Source organism: Nicotiana attenuata, chromosome 3, assembly GCF_001879085.1.
Source record: "Nicotiana attenuata strain UT chromosome 3, NIATTr2, whole genome shotgun sequence".
In the NCBI taxonomy this organism is placed as follows: Eukaryota; Viridiplantae; Streptophyta; class Magnoliopsida; order Solanales; family Solanaceae; genus Nicotiana; species Nicotiana attenuata.
This window is the reverse complement of record NC_031991.1, coordinates 21,275,558-21,291,705: the sequence shown is the minus strand read 5'-3', so window position 1 is coordinate 21,291,705 and position 16,148 is coordinate 21,275,558. Positions and strand designations below refer to the sequence as shown.

The 16,148-nt window shown below is 37.8% G+C and overlaps 2 protein-coding genes across 3 annotated transcripts; both read left to right on the top strand.

Annotated features, from left to right (window-relative positions):
• LOC109223391 (putative late blight resistance protein homolog R1A-10) lies at positions 3,874-13,985 on the top strand. Of its 2 annotated transcripts, XM_019387684.1 has the most exons (5): positions 3,874-4,012; positions 4,793-4,899; positions 10,396-12,783; positions 12,991-13,206; positions 13,541-13,985. In XM_019387684.1, the coding sequence occupies exons 3-5, from the start codon at positions 11,291-11,293 to the stop codon at positions 13,593-13,595; spliced, it is 1,764 nt and encodes a 587-aa protein (XP_019243229.1). In that variant the 5' UTR covers positions 3,874-4,012; positions 4,793-4,899; positions 10,396-11,290; the 3' UTR covers positions 13,596-13,985. The 2 variants fall into 2 exon arrangements, with proteins under 2 accessions (XP_019243229.1, XP_019243231.1); XM_019387686.1 differs by lacking the exon at positions 13,541-13,985 and having other exon boundaries at positions 12,999-13,073.
• LOC109224214 (putative late blight resistance protein homolog R1A-3) lies at positions 10,462-11,103 on the top strand. The gene has a single exon (XM_019388800.1). It carries the CDS (start codon positions 10,462-10,464, stop codon positions 11,101-11,103), a length of 642 nt encoding a protein of 213 aa, XP_019244345.1.

Here is a 16,148-nt window from a genome sequence, read left to right as displayed (position 1 = left end):
ACCAAAAATAGTAGATTGCGTTTTTATTGGATATGCTACAAACAGTAAAGCATGTCGGTTTTTGGTTTGTAAATCCGATAATCCTGAGATTTATGTTAATACGGTAATGGAATCAGATAATGCTGAATTCTTTGAAAGCATATATCTATATAAAACTGAATACGAGTCGTTAAGTGAAAAACCTAAACGACCTTGGGAAGAATCAAAGGAAAATACTCCGAGTATAGAAGATCCAAGGTATAGTAAACGTCGAAGAACATCTACTTCCTTTTGACCAGATTTTGTGACATTTTTGCTTGAAAATGAGCCTCAAACTTTTAAAGCAGCTATGTCGTCTTCTGATTCAGTATTTTGGAAAAAGGCAGTCAATTGTGAGATTCAATCAATTTTGGATAACCATACATGGGAATTGGTTGATCTTCCTCTAGGAAATAAGCCTTTAGGTTCGAAATGGATCTTTAAACGGAGAATTAAAGCTGATGGAACTATTGACAAATATAAGGCAAGACTTGTTGTCAAAGGTTATAGACAAAAAGAAGGCCTTGATTACTTTGACACTTACTCGCTGGTAACAAGGATAACATCTATTAGGGTGTTAGTGGCACTAGCGGCCGTGTATGGTCTTGAAATCCATCAAATGCATGTTAAAACAGCTTTCTTAAATGGAGAATTGGAGGAAGCAATTTACATAGAACAACCTGAGGGTTTTATGGTTTCTGTTAAAGAAAAGAAAGTGTGCAAACTTGTTAAGTCACTTTATGGACTTAAACAAGCACCCAAACAATGGCATGCAAAATTTGACCAAACAATATTGGCAAATGGATTTAAAATCAACGAGTGTGACAAATGTGTTACATTAAAAACACTCCAGGTCATGAAGTCATTGTTTGTTTATATGTTGGTGACATGTTGATAATGAGCAAAAGTATGGTAGATATAAATGCTACAAAGCGCATGTTGGCTAGCAAATTCGACATGAAAGACTTAGGAGTTGCTGATGTGATCTTAGGAATCAGAATTCACAAGACTCCACAAGGTCTAGCATTATCACAGGCTCACTACATTGAAAAGGTACTTGACAAGTTCAAGTATTTGGATTTCAAAATTACCAAGACTCCAATTGACGTGAGTTATGCACTTCAAAAGAATGAAGGTGAAAGTGATCAAAATTGGACTATGCAAGAGTATTGGGAAGTTTGATGTATATCATTAATTGTACGCGACCAAATATAGAATGTGCTATTAGCAAATTGAGTCGGTTTACAAGTAATACCAATCAAATACATTGGATGGCAATAAAACAAGTTTTGGGGTATCTGAAACATACCCAAAATTATGCTTTGCATTATAACAAATACCCTTCCGTGATCGAGGGATATAGTGATGCAAATTGGATCACCGGATCATCTGAAGTTAAGTCCACGAGTGGATATGTTTTCACAATTGGTGGTGGAGCAGTGTCTTGGAAATCATCCAAACAAACGTGCATCGGGCGTTCTACAATGGAATCTGAATTCATAGCTTTAGATAAGGCCGGTGAAGAAGCTGAATGGCTCCGGAATTTCTTGGAAGATATTCCATTTGGGCCCAAACCTTTGGCATCTATTTGTATACATTATGATAGTCAAGCGGCAATAGGTAGGGCGGGGAGCGTTATGTATAACGGAAAATCTCGTCATATTAGACGGAGACACAATACCGTTAGACAACTACTCTCTAGTGGTGTTATCACAATTGACTACGTAAAGTCAAGAGATAACGTGTCGGATCCACTTACAAAAGGCCTATCTAGAGAGGAAGTTGAAAGATCAACAAAGGGAAAGGGGTTAAAGGCCTAGGACAAGTCATCATGGCGGTAGATCTACTTAGCAGACTGAGATCCCAAGAGCTAGGTTCAAAGAGATCAAACAAAGTTATGAATGACGGTTCAACATTGTCAAATAATTCAACCCATTCTCGTGATGAAGACAATGTTAAAAAATGAGGTAAAGCATTAAGGCTTTTTGATGAGTCAATAAAGCTTAAAGCTTTTTATTGATTTGCTAAGTCTGGTAGGATATGACCAGATAGTGTGTCTTCAGGATTACACGTTTAGGAATCACCTATGTGAGTGTGAAGTGTAAGCCGCTTCAAGGGGAATGAAAGTAAAGGCCCATTCTCTAAGCACTCATGAAACCAGGCGGTGTTCATGGCTGAAACGAACACAACCGTAAGAACTATTGATGGTTAAGGATTGATTGTGTGACTTATATTGTCTAAGTATACAACAAAGCTCGACGGTTCAAAGATATCAAATCAACCGATTGACCGAGTATATCCGATATAAGTTCACTATGGAAAGTTCAAAGGGAAACCTACTTATCCAGATGCAATTAATTCTTGCACGTAAAACACACACACGTCCGTGCATTCCTTTAAGTTTATAGCCATTCCCCATTCATGTGGGGGATTGTTGGATTTTTGTTATTATTTGTTATTTATAACAAAAGAGTTGTGAATGGAAAATGGTGGGAAAAGAAATGGAGGGAAGTGAAATTTTGAATTAGTTCACTTTACTAATGCACTTTGTCCCGCATTGGTAGAAGGAAAGAAAATCTTTGTGTATATATAGAGAAGCTCATCTTTTAGCTCTTAAAGAGCTAAGAAGAAGGCAAGCCTCGCGCCGTCGTCGTCGCTCGCTCGGCTCGGCTTCGGCTTCGAATTGATTGATTAATCTTTTTGGACAATTTTTTTTTCAAATATTTAATTAAATTAATTAACGAAAATTCAATCCGGAATAACCCATGACCCGCGACCCGGTCCGGTCCGGCCCGTTTTCTTTCCCAGATTATTTTAAATTCGTTTAAATTTTCCCGCAATATTTCTAACATCTATGGTTGTTCTGAAACAGTGTCAAACCTGTTCCAACAACTATGGTTGTTCTGAGGTTGCAAACCTTTTCAGAAACAATACCAAATTGGCTATAAATATTCATTCAAATCCCAGAATATTTACTTAAGAAATTTTTTGATCTTCTTCTTCTTCTTCTGCACATAAAAATATTCCAGTGTGTTTTACAGCCTTCGAGTGGTTCGCTGATCATCGGCGTTTTTGGTACCAACACTACGGTGAGTTAAATCGTTCTATCCTGGGAGGATATATTCCACAACCTCGGGTACTTGAGGGGAATAATTTCCTTAAGGACACACTGTGTATTCAGTGGGCTCGATTTATTCCTATACTTTTTCCAAAATTTATTTTGAAGTTACTATCCTGTTTTTCAAAATTTATTTTGACGTTTTAGTTCTACTAACTTTCTATTTTTGTTTTTCAGAAAGTTTATTGTTTTATTAATTTTACAGCAATACCGTTTCAATAACACTTACAACTGCTCACATAGAAAGAAAAGTACATAAGTATTTATCCTTTAATATACATATCATTTGATCATAATTAAGGGGAAATCATACATGGAAAAGAATGTATACTTTAATATACATACCACTTAATCATAATTGCGGAATATATTAAATACGAAAGGTCATCAATGCAATTTCAGTGCCCCCTAACCCATCTCGACACAAAAAAAAGAGGTCATCATTTTATTTTTCAATAGTCAACTACATACGAAAGGTTATCAACACAATTTCACTGCCCCCCTAACCCATCCCGACCCCAAAAAATGTCGTCATTTTGTTTTCCAATAGTCAACCATTTAATTTCTTTGACACTTTTTTTATTAAAAAACTATATTAATGGTGTCATATTAATAGAATAGACCTTGGAATAAATGATGGATGATTAATCAAATCACCACTTGAACACAAAGTCAATGGATCCAGCTGGAACCTTAGGTATCTTGTATTATTGGTATAATTTAAGACTGGTATAATGTCGACAACAATTCCTTCTCTAGGCTTCACCCTCTAAAATCGTCAACCATTGCTATATCCTTATCATTATCTTTACGGGAAGCAACCTAAGCAATCAAAGACACAGAAGGCATAGCTTGGTGCGGGTAGAAGCCTTGAAGGTGAGATTCCATGGAAGACTTCTTCCGAAACAATTGTCTAATTTGTGTTTTCTTGATTTCAAGTGCCAATTATTGCCATTGAATTGTGTGATCATCGTATTTAAAACTTTAAACTGTTGACGTGTTATACTTGTATTACCATAATTATGCCTTTGATACGTCCTTTCATGTGTGGTCATGATCTTTCGAATTATGCTTTTATGTTATCTAAAAGTTTAATCTATAAAATAGAATATATATTTATTTACTTAATTATATAATAATTGGTTACAATGTAGTCTTATTGTTCTATTTCATATGACAATTAAAATTTCAACATTTTATCATTATTGGTTTGCGCTTTTAACCATAAAACTGTCATGACATGTTTAGATCATAAGCTCTAAGAATACTTTTTATGTGCAAAAAGGTTTTCTTCTAAATTGATTAAAATTTGGGAACAATTATGTACCGTCATATATAAAGCTGAAATGGAGTAGTACACTACTGAATTTTTGAAAGAATATGATAAATTCTTACTGTCCCTGCAGTTACCTCTACATGTGATTGCAGATCCACAACCATACTTTAAATCTTCAAGTACTAAATTTGTTTCCATATCTTAAAACTTGCTAATTTCTCCGTACTGCCAATCTGCCGCAGATCCATAAACAATTCTTCAAGTATTCAGTGCTCAAATTTTGAAACTGAATAGTCAAATATGCAAAGAAACTACTTTTGTTTGTTAGCAATTTCCTTATTTTTCCTCTTTTTTATTTGTTTTTATTTTTAATTTTTAAGGTGTTATCTACTACGTAAGACCTTTGAGACTGAGCCGTAATGGTGGTTGTTGTTGCATCTGCTAAGACCTAGGAAATTGAAGAGCGACAGAAAAAACTCACTTGGCTGTAAGTTCTTTTTCTTTTTTCATTTCTTCCTTATCTTTTGGAGCATAAGTATCCATCGAATTAGGTCAGATTTTCATGGTATACCCTGCATTTGCGTGGTCATACTATTTCCTAAAACTTTTTTGAACTGGAATAAGTACACACCTAAAACAGGATATTTAGATTTTTTGGCACACCATGAAACTTGCGCCATCAAGTGTATGTTTCAAATTCTTTTATTCTTTCGTGGCAAAATACATAACTTACCATCTCAACTATGAACCAAATTCCTATTACATACTTTTTAGTGGTGAAAATCACTTTACACACTTAACATTTTTAAAGTGTGTCTAAGACACACTTCTTTAGCAACTTGACACATAAATGCTTAATCAAAAAATATAAGCGCGTTCAACTTTTAAATTTTTATCCCAATCCTTATTTAGATGACACATGTCAAAATTTAAATTAATTTCTTTCTTTATAACATTATTTGGTTACTCTTTGAAACTCTCCCCACCCCCACCTGTCACGATCCAAATCCCAATCTGTCGTGATGGCACCTATCACATTACTAGGCAAGCCGACAATCACAAGATAACTACGTATTTTAAATTAAAAACATGATTTAATAAGTTTCACAATAAAAATCTCATAAATAACTGATAAAACCTTAACTTAAAAAACTTATAAATACATAAAGCGTCCCTTTAAGTTGTCCCCAACGATCATTTGAACACCTTAACTTACCATATGACCAGACATGCACCTCTATTTAACACAGGTGTGCCTCGTGAACACTCGAGTTCAACAAACCTCATGATTGAGTTACACTCGCTGATGACATGTCATCTGACAAATAATTGAATGACACGTGTATTTATTAAATAAATTATAGTCTATGTTAGAAATAGTTGTAATTTTTAATTAAAGAAATAAGAAAAAGACCCTACTTTCCCAGATCAGACCTTAAACCCCCGTCTTCTTCCCTAATCTTTCTCCACTTTTCATGGTCTTCTTTCTCCCACAAAAGTATCTTTCCCAATATAATCCAAACAAGTGTTGTTGATTTCTTTTTAACCCTCAAAACCCTACCTTTCCCTCTTCTTTGTGAAGACTAGGCTGTTGGTCGTACGTCGATTTCACAAAACCATTTATCGTTTTCAACCTTCGGCCACTTCCCAGCTAAGATGACGACAACTAAAGGCAAAGGAAATGGGAAGAAGAAAGGGAAAGGGAAAGAGAATTCTAAGAAAACAAAGAGCATAGCTCCAGACCCAACATGCGACTGCATTTTCCCAAGAGAAATCATCTCTAATATCCTTCCCCAATTTGGGGCAATAGCAGAAGATGGAGAAAAAAAATTGGAGGAGGTGGTGGATTCCACAGTGATTTTAGGGGAAAAAAAAAGATAAACCTAATTGTAAAGATCTTCACGCGCTTAGATAAGTGTAACATACAAAATTTGCCATGCCAGCATAAGGGGTTTAAGAGAATATACTTCTATCAAGCAGAAGTGTCTGTCTGGTCATATGGCAAGTTAAGGTGTTCAAATGATCGTTGGGGACAACTTAAAGGGGCGCTTTATGTATTTCGCCTAAAAACAACTGAAACTCAACGACAACATTCCAAAATTCTGGTGTCACCGAGTACATGAGCTACTAAGTGTCAACATAGTCTAAATCTCTAATACAATTTTCTGAAAAATAAAGCTGTACTGAATAAACTAAAAGGAAGGAGAGTCGAGGTCTGTGGGCGTCATAACATCTACTTCAATAGTCTCCGAGCAGATATTGCACCGAATCTAGCAACCTTCGTGTCCAGATGTACCTGGATCTGCACACAAAGTGTAGAGTATAGTATGAGTACAACCGACCCAACGTACTCAATAAGTAACATGACTAACCTTGGGCGGAAAGCAGTGACGAGCCAAGAAAGATACAGTTCGAATCAAGATTATTATAGAACGGATATAACAGGGAAATGACAGTAATAACCTAGAGAAATTTCATAATCAATTCGTACACAGTATAGAAATGTAGACATACTTTTGAGTTCAACAATTTAAGCTCAACACTGATAAAATATGCCTAGTACAACCAGCATGAGGAATGTAACATCCCTATGACTACATGCCAAATATGCATGTCAAATGTAATGCATCACAGTGATACTCCCAGGTACTCATATTCTCAGAGTACTCAATCTGTCTGTCTCCACTCCCACTCATCACACACAATCACTCAGCACTGTACGGTACCTGCGCTAACTACTGGTATGCCAGACTCCGGAGGGCGGATCCTGCCCAAGCACTAATATAAAGCTAATATGGCTCGCCACAACGTGCATCCAGATCCTATAATAATATATAAATCCTATAAGGCCTACTGTGGCGTGCAACCCGATCCATAATAATAATAGATATAAAGCCAATATAATATGTTACGCCGTGTAGCCCGATCCACAATATCGCTCACAACAGGGCTTTCAGGCCCCAACTCACTCATCAATCTCTCCACTCTCACGAAATCACATATCTCATACTACTCAGCCCAAATAGTGATGACATGATGTAACAGTAAATGATAACAGAGACTTAGATATGATATGCAAATGAATGAGTATGACTGAGTACATAATTGCGATTTAAGCAAATAACTCAATAGCAGAAGTTATCTCAGTGGGTCCCAACAGAATGAGCATATAACCTAAACATGATTTCTAACATGCATCACAGTTCAGTTACTCTAACACGCAGTAATTTCATGGATAGAAAAAAAGATTAGATAACTATAAAGTACCAAAGAATCAACCGAGTCATAATTACCATGGTGCACGCCCACTCGCCCGTCACCTAGCATGTGCGTCACCTCAACACCTCATAACATATATTTCATGGATTCATGCCCTCACTACCAAGTTTAGAAGTGTTACTTAACTCAAAGTGCGCAACTCAATGCTCCAACAAACCCTTACCTCGCGAATCAGCCTCGAAACGACTCGAATCTAGTCACAAATAATTTAATACAATCAATACAAGCCATAGGAATTGATCCCATACGATAAAGCTATGTTCTTTAACCAAATTCAAAAAGTCAACCGAAAAAGTCAACCATGGCCACATGCCTCGGAACTCGATAAAATTTACAAAATCCAAACACCCATTCAATAACGAAACCAACCATGCTAAATCATCTAATTCCGACCATAAATCAACTCTCAAACCCCCAAAACATACTCTCTAATCCCTAGTCCAAAATCCCCCAAATTCCACCTTAACAATACAAAATCTAGGTGTAGAAATTAATGGGTATTTAATATTACCGGACAAAAGTGATACAAACTAGCTTACCTCCTGATTTGTAGTGAAACCCCTCTCAACAATCTCCACTAGCAGAGCATGTAAAGTCTAAAAATGAGAGAATTCTCAAAACCCTCAATTATAAACTCCTGTCCAGCAAAAACGCTTTTGCAGTCAAGATCACCGCTTCTGCGGTCAAAAATTTGCATTTGCGGAAGTCACGTAAAAATCGACCCATCGCATCTGTGGTCACAAGCCTGCACCTGCACCTGCGGATGCACTTCTACGCAAAAATATCCGCTTCTGCGAACTTACCACTCCTGCACCTCCCCAGCTTCTGCGACCATCCTCCCTCGTTTGCGAGCTTGCAGGTGCGGAATCTTCTTCGCACCTGCGCAATTCCCCCAACTCACTCAGAGCCGCTTTTGCGACCCCTTGGACGCTTCTATGGCTCTGCCCCTACGGCCTCTTTCTTGTAGGTGCGGTTGCACCAGATCTGAACATAACAGAAATTTCACAAATCCAAAATTCAATCTGATTTAGATTCAAATCACACCCGAGGCCCCCGGGACCTCATCCAAACATATCAACCCATCCTATAACATCATACAAACTTAGTCGAGACTTCAAATAACGTAAAAAATACGAATCACACCCCAATTCAAGCCTATTGAAACTAAATGAATTTCCAACTTCTATAATCGATGCCGAAACCTATCAAACCAACTCCGATTGACCTCAAATTTTGCACCTAAGTCATAAATGATACAACAGACCTACTCCGACTACTAAAACTAAAATCTGAGCCCGGTATCAACAAATACAACTCTCGGTCAAACTTCACAACTCTCCAAACCTTCAACTTTCCAACTTTTCGTCAATTCAAGCTACAACCACCTACGGACCTCCAAATCAAAATCCGGACATCTCTTAAGTCAAAAATCTATTACAAAGCTACCGGAATCATCAAAACTCCATTCCAGAGTTGTTTACTCATAAGTCAACATCCGGTCAACTCTTTCAACTTAGGCTTCAAACCTTGGGACTAAGGGTCCCAATTCATGCTGGAACATCCCCGGAACCAAACCAACCACCCCGTCAAGTCACATAACCACAATTGAACATAAAATAAGCAATAAATGGGAGAAGGAGGCTACAATACTCAAAACGACTGACCGGGTCGTTACACCCCATTCTCTTTCCTCAACTCACACCATTTTCTTCTCTTGAAAAATTATTGCCATTTATTAATTCTCATTCCAATAAATCCTTTCAAATTTTGAAAACCATTTGAATTATATCTCTCATGGATCCCTAGTGTTTTGGCCATTTAACTTTTGATTTTTTCCATTCAGTTTTCTTTTTCAATTTGTTTTAAGATTTAACTTTTTATCTTTTCCCCACATTGTCTATGTTCGCAATTTCCATAAATTGATAAATAAAGCTAAATGAACAACAACATATTAGAGAATTCTTACAAGTGGGGTTTGGGGAGAGTGAGTGTGCGCTGACCTTACCTTTACCTTATGGAGGAAGAGAAACTTTTTTGATAGAGCATTGTCTCAGGTAAGCACAATCACAACACTAATTAAATGAATAACAAATCAAGAAAACATTATGAAAAAGAAACAGAGCCAATAACAAGATAGTCACCAACTAAAACAGAAGCAACAACATGTAAGAATAGGGATCCTAGGATAGCCCGAACAAGGGTAATATTAAAGCTATCGGTATGGAAGGGTCAGACACTATATTACCTGCTAAACATTTACCCTAATCCTCGACCTCCATAACCTCTTATCAAGGATCATGTCCTCAGTAAGTTGAAGATGCGTCATGTTATGCTTAATCACCTCTTCCCAATATTTCTTAAGCGTTCTTCTACCCCTCCTGAAACCCACTATGTCCAACCATTCACACCTCCTTACTAGGGAATCTAAGCATCTCATCTTCACATGTCCGTACCATCTCAACCTCACTTCCCGCATCTTCTCCTGGGGGGGGCACCCTGAATCCCGAATATCTTTATTCCTGGCCCTATCTCTCCTAACATTCAAATTGAACTAAGAGTTCTTAATCATTATAGAAATTTTAACTGGGGAGTTACCATTGCTTGCACCAATTTCTTTTCTCATCTTTATGGTTTTTCATCCGCACTTACTGGTTGTTTATTGCTTACTGGAGATTGACCATGTCATTGGTCTTACTCATGTTAGGCATACTGCTCTCTGACATCAAGCATTTCAACCTCAACAAAGAGAAAATAGATCAAGCTAATTAGGATGGAGGATGTCGACATTGATGAGAGTGCTCTAAATCCTACGCCAAGTACTCATGTAACTGAAGAGGAACCTGTGGGGCTTGAGGATGATGCTGAGAAGATAATTAAGATACTGACAAGAGGAATAAGGGAACGGGATATTGTCTCTATTTTGGGCATGCCTGGTCTCGGAAAGACCACTTTGGCAAAAAAGATATTCAAAGATTCTTCTATTGTTTCTCACTTTGATGTTCGAGCATGGGTTACCATTTCTCAATCATATGATGTGAGAGAGCTGCTGAGGGATATCTATAAGCAAGTGACCGGTGTTAAGTGCAATGGAGAAAAGGAGAGTGACATATCCGATATGTTGCGCAAGTGTTTAATAGGCAAAAGATATCTCATTGTCTTGGATGATGTATGGGAAGCCGAGGCATGGGATGAGTTAAGATTATGTTTTTCAATTGGTAAACAAGGAAGCAGAATCATGTTAACAACTCGCATTGAACATGTGGCAATGGAAGTCAAGCACTGTACCGATTCTTATTCCCCTCGGTTCCTAACAAGGAAGCGAGCTGGAAATTGTTACAGAAAACAACATTTCAAAAGGAAACTTGCCCTCCTGAATTCTGGGATGTTGGGCTACAAGTTGCAAATATTGTAAAGGGCTGCCTCTTACAGTTGTTTTGATTGGTGGAATTCTGGCAAAGAAAGAAAGGAATGTCGCAGAGTGGTGTGAAGTTGCAAACAATTTAAAGTCTCATCTTGGAGCAGTTGAAAGTGAGAGCAACTTGGCAATACAGTTAAGTTACAGCTACTTACCGGATCATTTGAGACATTGCCTTCTGACTATGGGAGTATTTAGGGAGGATGAAAAAATTGGAGCATCTAAATTGATATTACTCTGGATGGCCGAAGGCAACATTCAATATAGTGATGAGAGAGGATTGGAGAAAGTAGCTGAAGGTTACTTGATGGATCTAATTTCTAGTAGCCTACTAATGGTTTCAAAGACGAATTTTGACGGCAAGGTGAAGTCCTTGCAAATTCATGATCTAGTGCGTGACTTTGTCTTAAACAAAGCTAAAGAAGAAAAGTTCATGCAAGTTATAGGGATACATAACCAATATCAACCTTCGTATGATGGGGAACATCGAGTATGCATTCACCTCGACCATAAGCTTCGTCGTGATTTGCAAACATCCAACAACTCACTTGATAAATTCCTCACAAGCGGCTCCAAAAAGGAAACATCTTTTGGACAAGATCTTAAATCGTTCTTCGTTACTAATAATGTGGATGATTTTCTTGCTTATAGAGATTTTTGGAATAGCGAGTGTAGTTTTCATGGTACTATTTCTAAAGAGTATTTATCTCGTTCGTATGATCTCTCGTCAGTTGGAGACTTACGACTTGTCAGTGTCTTGGATTTCAAGAACTGCATTCTTGAGGATTATGAGGATATACTGCAATCACTAGTTCATGTGAGATACCTTAGAATGTGTTGCGAAGAGTTTTCTTTCAAGTGGGTGTCACACTTGTGCAACCTGGAAACTTTGTTGGTGGATTCTAATAGAACAGTTGAGGGGACACCTCATATTTGGAAAATGACGAAACTAAAGCATGTGCAGATTCTAGCAATCTTATATCGTGAGATGATTGTAGTTTCTGAAGAAGGTCCATCTAAGTTGGAGAATTTGAGGACATTTGAAGGCATGACACTTGAGGTTGATTCTGAGGAAGATATAGAAGTGCTAATTGAGAGGTTTCCCAATCTTCAAGAACTTACACTCGTAGTTGGTAATGATTCTGGTGAAACAAAGTTTCTCGTTCTGAAATTCGAAGTTCTTACACAACTTCAGTCACTCTTTCTTCATTCGATGGACACATTTGTTATCACCAAGTATTATTTACCTTCAAGCCTCAAAGAGTTGATCCTCCACCAAGTTAAGATACCAGCATGTGCAGCTTCCACAATCGCTGGGTTACCCAACCTTCTAAGACTGAAATTCCAAGATTACTGTAGATTCAACCAAGATGAGTGGGACGTGAGAGATGTGGAGTTCCCGGTGCTCAAAATCTTAAAATTTCGAGATGTTCCTCTTAGGCAATGGCATGTCTCAGAATCATCATTTCCCGTGCTTGAGAGCTTAGTGCTAAGACGTATTGGATTTCTTGAGAAGATTCCTGAGAGTTTTGTGGATGTTGAAACGCTTACATCAATCAAGGTGATCCATTGTAAACAAAACTCCCTCAAGGCTTCAGCTTTGGAGATTAAGGAAGAAGTGGATGCAACTGCAGGATGTGACAATCTCGACGTCTATATTTTTCCTCCTTACTCTCGGTATGTCTTTTATCCTTTTACATAGTCTTTTTTTATTTTCTTGATTAACTATTTAAATTTATTCCTATCTAGCTAGGTGCAAGCATGTGACTCGTAAGATATATATGCAGCTAAATTCATTATGGTTATAAACTTAAAGTGTTTTCTTCCAATTAAATTCTCATGTTCGAGTTTGCTACTTTCCTCTCCCTTTGAATATCCCAAAAGCATTACAGATGATCAGATGTCTGAGTTCAAGGAAGCCTTCAGCCTATTTGACCAGGATGAGGATGGATTTATTACTGTAGCTGATCTTCGCCGTGTCATGGCAAACGGAGACAAGCCACCTACAGATGAAGAGGTTGAGGAGATAATTCGTGAAGCTGACGTGGATGGTGATGGACGGATCAACTGTGAGGAGTTCGTCAACTACATGATGGCCATGTAAGAACTGATCAACCCAACTTAATTAATTTGTAGAAAAAAAAAGAAAAGAAAAGAGATGAAGACGGAAATGGGGAATGATAAATTCGATGAGATTTCTATACTTGGTTTACGTTTTGTTCTTGTCAGTATATGCTTGTCAGTAAATTTTAATTAATTTTTAAAATTTATTAAACGAGTTTATTTAACTAAAGTTGGGATGTCTATGACGCTACCCAAAGATATTGACTTTTTCATTATCTTTATATCATGATTATGTTGTCATAACTTCAAAATGTTTAATGTCATTATATTATGTTATTTCAATCCCAACATATTTTTTTTCTTTTAAAAGGAAAAGCGCCGAAGAACAGGGATCGGATGAGGAAGAAGAAATGGAAGAGGAATAAAAACAAGAAGAGATGAAAGAGGATGAGGAGGTGGAGAAGCTAAGGAAGACGAAGCAAATTAACGCAGAAGAGAAAGAGGACGAGGAAGAAGAAGAGTAAGCAGAAGAAGAAGAACGGAGGAGAAAAGAAAGAAGAATAATTTAAAAAATAGAGCACCATTGTTGGATTGTCTTGAATGCGTACACTAAATAAGTTTATTTGTCAAAATCATAAAGTTCTAGAATCGTGCATTCATGTCTATAAATTGTGTTAGATTGTTTAAAGTTTTCAACTTGTGAACAAGTAATTCCTTACCAACCATACTAGCTTCACCCATGAGAGGTATGGTTTGCTCATTTACTGATCAAACTTTTGATGGAAAATACTTTTTATTGTTCGCCCATGGAGTTATGGTTTGCTTCTCCATTAAATCATTGATCTTTCGGTATATTTAGACCTAAGATGTACTCTCATGTCAAGTGAACGATATGCACCCATTAAGTCCTCCAAGTATGATCCAAAGCTCCCAGCATAGGAGCCTAAAGTTCCCTTCTTGTCATTGCTAGATATACACATACCTTTTCTCCATGTGGAATTATATAAGAGAAATATAACAACTTCACCCTTCGTACCAACTTTCATTTGGGCACAAAATTTTCCTAACGTCAATTAGTCCACTTATACCTTCCCTACCAACTAGGATGTAAGCTGCTTTAAAAAAGTTTCTTTCCCGAGGAGCTCCAGTGCTCCACCTTGGAAAAAAAACCTTCTCACTATAAAAGAAGAGGCCAAGGAGGCATTCCAACAAAGACAAGCTCAACAGATATTTTTGTAAAAATTGCAGAGATTTTGATAAATTTCAATCTCGTGACTGGATTTGCATACAATACCCAGATGGATTCAAGGTTGCATTGACGACGGCAATACCAAAGAACTCTTCCTCCCTAATAAATGGCACAATCACGTTTGTCAATTGGAAACGCATATGAGCAATCACTAAAGCAATATTAAAAAGAACCATAAGAAAAAGAAGATATGTGTATACGGTCGAAATCAGGTATGCTCGATTTCCCAGGCTCGAGGGGTCGTCTTAAGACCGAGTTCAGCCAAGGTCGAGTTCGAGCCCGATGGATCAGACTCGAGCTCGAAGATAGGATACAATGCCTGAAGATCGAAGTACGATGAGTACCGAAGCTGAGTTTCCCTAGTAAATAAAAGGGACCCCAATCATTTGTAAAGATCATCTAATCATTGGCAAAGAATATACTATCTTATTTTTCTGGCTCATAGTTCATCGGACTTGTCTTTTCTCTATACTATTCTTACTTTGTTGTCCTTGGTTCGTCTCGAGGACACTAAGCTCGAGGCCGATACTGTTTGGTAATACTGATTTTATTCATTTATTTCATTCATCTATACTTTATACTTCTTGATTTTTAATTGGTATTGAACTAAATCCCATATCTTTAAAACCACAAATCAAATTTAATTGTTACTCGTATTTTCGAGGTAAACAGTTTGGCGCCCACTGTGGGGCTAAAGATAATAGTGATTATTTCATTATTGATTCCCATTACAGACGTTATTTTTACGCTTTTTCTTGTCAAGATTTTCTGATTCTCAAGATTAAACATGTCAAACTCGCAAAATGCACCTGTTCATGACAACGAAGGTCTTGGATTTCATGGGAAAAATAATAATGTAGGGGTCGGGTACCACCGATAAACCCTGGGAAAGTGCCAAACGTGGAACCAGTTGATATTAGTTCGCACATTGCATTGAATGCAGATCTAGGCACAGACCCCGGAGGGAGTGTACGCAGAGAAGCCCGATCTGGGGGCCAAGGAACATCAGGTATGTGAGATGGGGGAGTCAGCTTCCAAGTGATATTCGAGATGCTGCAAGCTCAGCAGATCGACATCGCTCAACTTTAGAGTCAGAATAAAAATCCGAGCATAGCTGAACCAGAAAACACTCGACGTGCTGAACCGGTGCCGGAGAGGTCGAACGAAAATGGCTCGGGGACTGATCCCACTAATATGAGAATGCTCGAAGAGCTCACCAAGAGGATCGAGTCCAATAATAAGAAGAAGATTGAAGACAACGACAAAAAAGTGGAAAGTTATAACTCCTGTGTTGACCAGATACCCGGGGCACCTCCAGTCTTGAAGGGTTTAGATGCCAAAAAGTTCATACAAAAACCGTTCCCTTAGAGCGCGGCTCCGATGCCCATTCCTAAGAAGTTTCGCATCCCCGATATACCCAAATATAATGGGACAACCGACCCTAACGAGCATACTACTTCATATACTTGCAGGATCAAAGGAAATGACTTGAATGACGATGAGATCAAATAAGTATTGTTAAAAAAATTTGGGGAAACATTGTCGAAAGGAGCCATAATTTGGTATCATAACATGCCTCCTAACTCTATTGATTCGTTTGCTATGTTAGCGACGCCTTTGTGAAAGCACACGCCGGGGCCATAAAGGTGGCAACGAGGAAATCGGACGTCATCAAGATAAAACAAAGAAACGACGAGATGTTAATGTAGTTCGTATCCAGGTTTCAGAT